This window comes from Grampus griseus (assembly GCF_964374135.1).
Source record: "Grampus griseus genome assembly, chromosome: 15".
Taxonomy (NCBI): Eukaryota; Metazoa; Chordata; class Mammalia; order Artiodactyla; family Delphinidae; genus Grampus; species Grampus griseus.
In genome coordinates, this window is record NC_139009.1 from 62,774 (window position 1) to 65,400 (window position 2,627).

The following is a 2,627-nucleotide window of genomic DNA, read 5'->3' on the forward strand; positions in this document are numbered from 1 at the left end:
AATACTCCCACCACGTGAATTTCACAAACACCTGTAGCAGGTTGTCAGTGCAGGGTAAGAGAAAACAAGATGTCGCAATGTTTAAAATCTTGGCTCCCAAAGAGAGCCCTGAAAAGGTACCTTCCCTTCTCTCTTCACCAGCCCCGGAAGTGCTCTCTCCACAGAGCTGACAGTGAGGATAAGCACTCCTTAGCTCCTCAGGGAAAAAAAACTTCTTGCGATCAACCCTGAGCTACTGACGCCCAAGGCGAAGAAATTTACCTCCCAAATTATCGTCAGAGGCAAATAAAATACAGAATCACTGCCAAGCAGGACTCTAAGATGCTAGTTCCGATCTCGTCCAGCTCCAGTTCAACAAACCGAAGCTCCTTCCTGTGAACTACGCTGCAGTGGCTCTCCGCAGGAAGGTCTCAGAACAGTTTGAACAAACTTTAGCCAAATAAAGATCTCTGCAGCTAAATGAATGTCAAACTGCTGACAAGATCCTGTAGAGAAGTTCTCCTCCCTCCCACTTGGGTAAAGGCCTCCAGGAAGTGCAGAGCCTTCCTTTCTGCTGGAGGGGAGATGGCAGCCCCACCCCAGGGCCACAGGCTGACCGGTCAACTCACACCAAAGCTCTGGATGCCCACAGGAACTGGGGCTCTCAGGCTATGTTCAAATCAGGATAACTGCTGAGGTGTAAAACCACTTCCTAACTGAGCATTTATAATCCCAGTTTCTCCACTTTTCACAATAATAGACCAACTGGGATGGTGTTACCTTTCCAGGCAGCCAGAAATCGCACACTCAAAAGAACTGGTGCAGGCCCTGCGGGGACCTGGCCTGGCGGCCCTTCTGCTCTTCAGCAGCGGCCACTCTGACGCAGGAGCTTCTGCGTCGCTATCGCTAGGGTCCCTCGCTACTTGAGAAGGCTGGATCTACCCGGCTCGGTCACTCCCCAAGCCCTCACAGGCACGCCGCACACACACCCCTCCCGGCCTCTCTGGACGCAAACCTCGGTCCGGGTCTCCCGGGGCGCAGCGGTCACGCCGGGCCCTGCAGCCCCTGGCCGGGGGTCTCCTTGGCCTTCTTACAGGTGTACAGCCACTTGATGATGCGGGCGTTCCTCTCGACCACCGAGGTGGTGCTGGGCACCTGCTCCGTGAGCTCTTCTTCCTGCAGCCCCTCGTCGCCGCCGCTGTGCCGGGAGAAGCCGCTGTCGGAGGTGGCGACGCTCACGCTGCGGACCTTGAGGGCGACGACGTCCGACCCGGTGGAGAAGTTCTCCCGACCGATCGCCTCCACCACCTCGGGCTCCAGGCCGCAGTACTGGAAGAAGGTGTCAAATTCGGCCAAGGACGCGGAGTAGCGCGAGCTGAGGTCGGACTGCGAACGCTGCAGCCCCCGGTACCTCGCCCCGAGCAGCTCCGGACCCCGGGGCGCAGCCGGAACTCTGGAGGGCGCCCTGACCGGCGGGGCGGGAGCCGGGGGCGCGGAGGGCCCTGGAACCGCGGGAGCCACGACGGGGCCGGGTTCGGTCGGGGCGGCCTCCTGGGCCCCGGCCCCGCCCTCCTCTCCCACCCGGGACGTGCCGGGGGACCCCGGCGTCTTGTCCTTGCCCGGCCCCGGGAAGAGCTTCTTCACCAGGCCTCCCCTGGGGCTGTCGGCTCCCGACCCTCGGACGAACTCGCATTTCTGTCGGTAGATAACCAGCGAGTCCGGCCTCAGCGGCTTCCGCGCTATGGCCCTGCGCGCCACCGCACCGGGGACGCGCGCCGGGGGCCGAGGGTCGCCCGCCTGCCCTTCGCTCGCCCCGGGGCCGCTGCCCTCGCAAGCCGGGCCTGGGCCGGCTCCCGGCGGGCCCCGCACGTACTTGGAGCGGTCGGCTGCCAGCCTTTCCACCGCGCTCCTGCGCGTCGGCCCCGCCGGGTCCTGGGCCCGGGGGGCCCCGGAGTCCCGGGACAGGAGGCGCTCGCTCGGGGGCGCGTCCAGGGCTGGCAGGGCGCGCATCCTCGGGGCTCGACAAACTGCGGAAACGCGCTGCGGCCGCGGCGCCCGTCAGGCCGGCAGCCAATTCCGAAGTCCGCGAGTGGTGGGGAGCGGCTCCCCAGTCCCCGCCGGCCAGTCGGGAGCCTGGGCGAACCCGAGTCCGCGCGGATTGGCTAGTTGCCTGGGTCCCCGCCCCGCCGGCTCCTCCCCGCCTGTTCCCGCCCCCGCCCCTCACCGCGCGCCCGGTTCCCGGTTCCCGCCCCCGCCCACACTGGCTCCGGGCAGCCAGTAGCCTGGAGGACTGCGGGCGGACCTGCCCCCAGGGGGCTGCGCGCGGAGCCCGGAGCTGGAAGGGCCAGTCTGCGCCACAGGGCAGAGGAACGGGGAGGGATCGAGTTGGTTCAGATCCAGGTATCCACCGCCTCCTCCCAGCCTGGGAGTGCCTCGGGTCCCCGTTGGACGCTGGCATTTCCGGACTGGGGGAGGGCAGAGCGGCTCACGGCCCCCCCCACCACCCCGGCAGGTGTCTCGTGTCCTTTGAATTCTTAAAGTGACCTCAGCGTGTTTGGAAACTTCTGACTCTTTAATTTCCTAAATCTCTACCTGAGCACTACTCTTAACTGTCAGAAAGAAAAGTCTATAAACAAGGAAAGGAAACG

The 2,627-nt window shown here is 64.2% G+C and overlaps 1 protein-coding gene across 1 annotated transcript; it reads right to left on the reverse strand.

Annotated features, from left to right (window-relative positions):
• Positions 1-1,023: 1,023 nt before the first annotated feature.
• On the reverse strand, positions 1,024-1,989 carry FAM110C (family with sequence similarity 110 member C; the record flags this gene model as incomplete). The annotated part of the gene is made up of 1 exon (XM_082672429.1): positions 1,024-1,989. One exon carries the CDS (start codon positions 1,987-1,989, stop codon positions 1,024-1,026), a length of 966 nt encoding a protein of 321 aa, XP_082528555.1.
• Between the last annotated feature and the right edge of the window lie 638 nt (positions 1,990-2,627).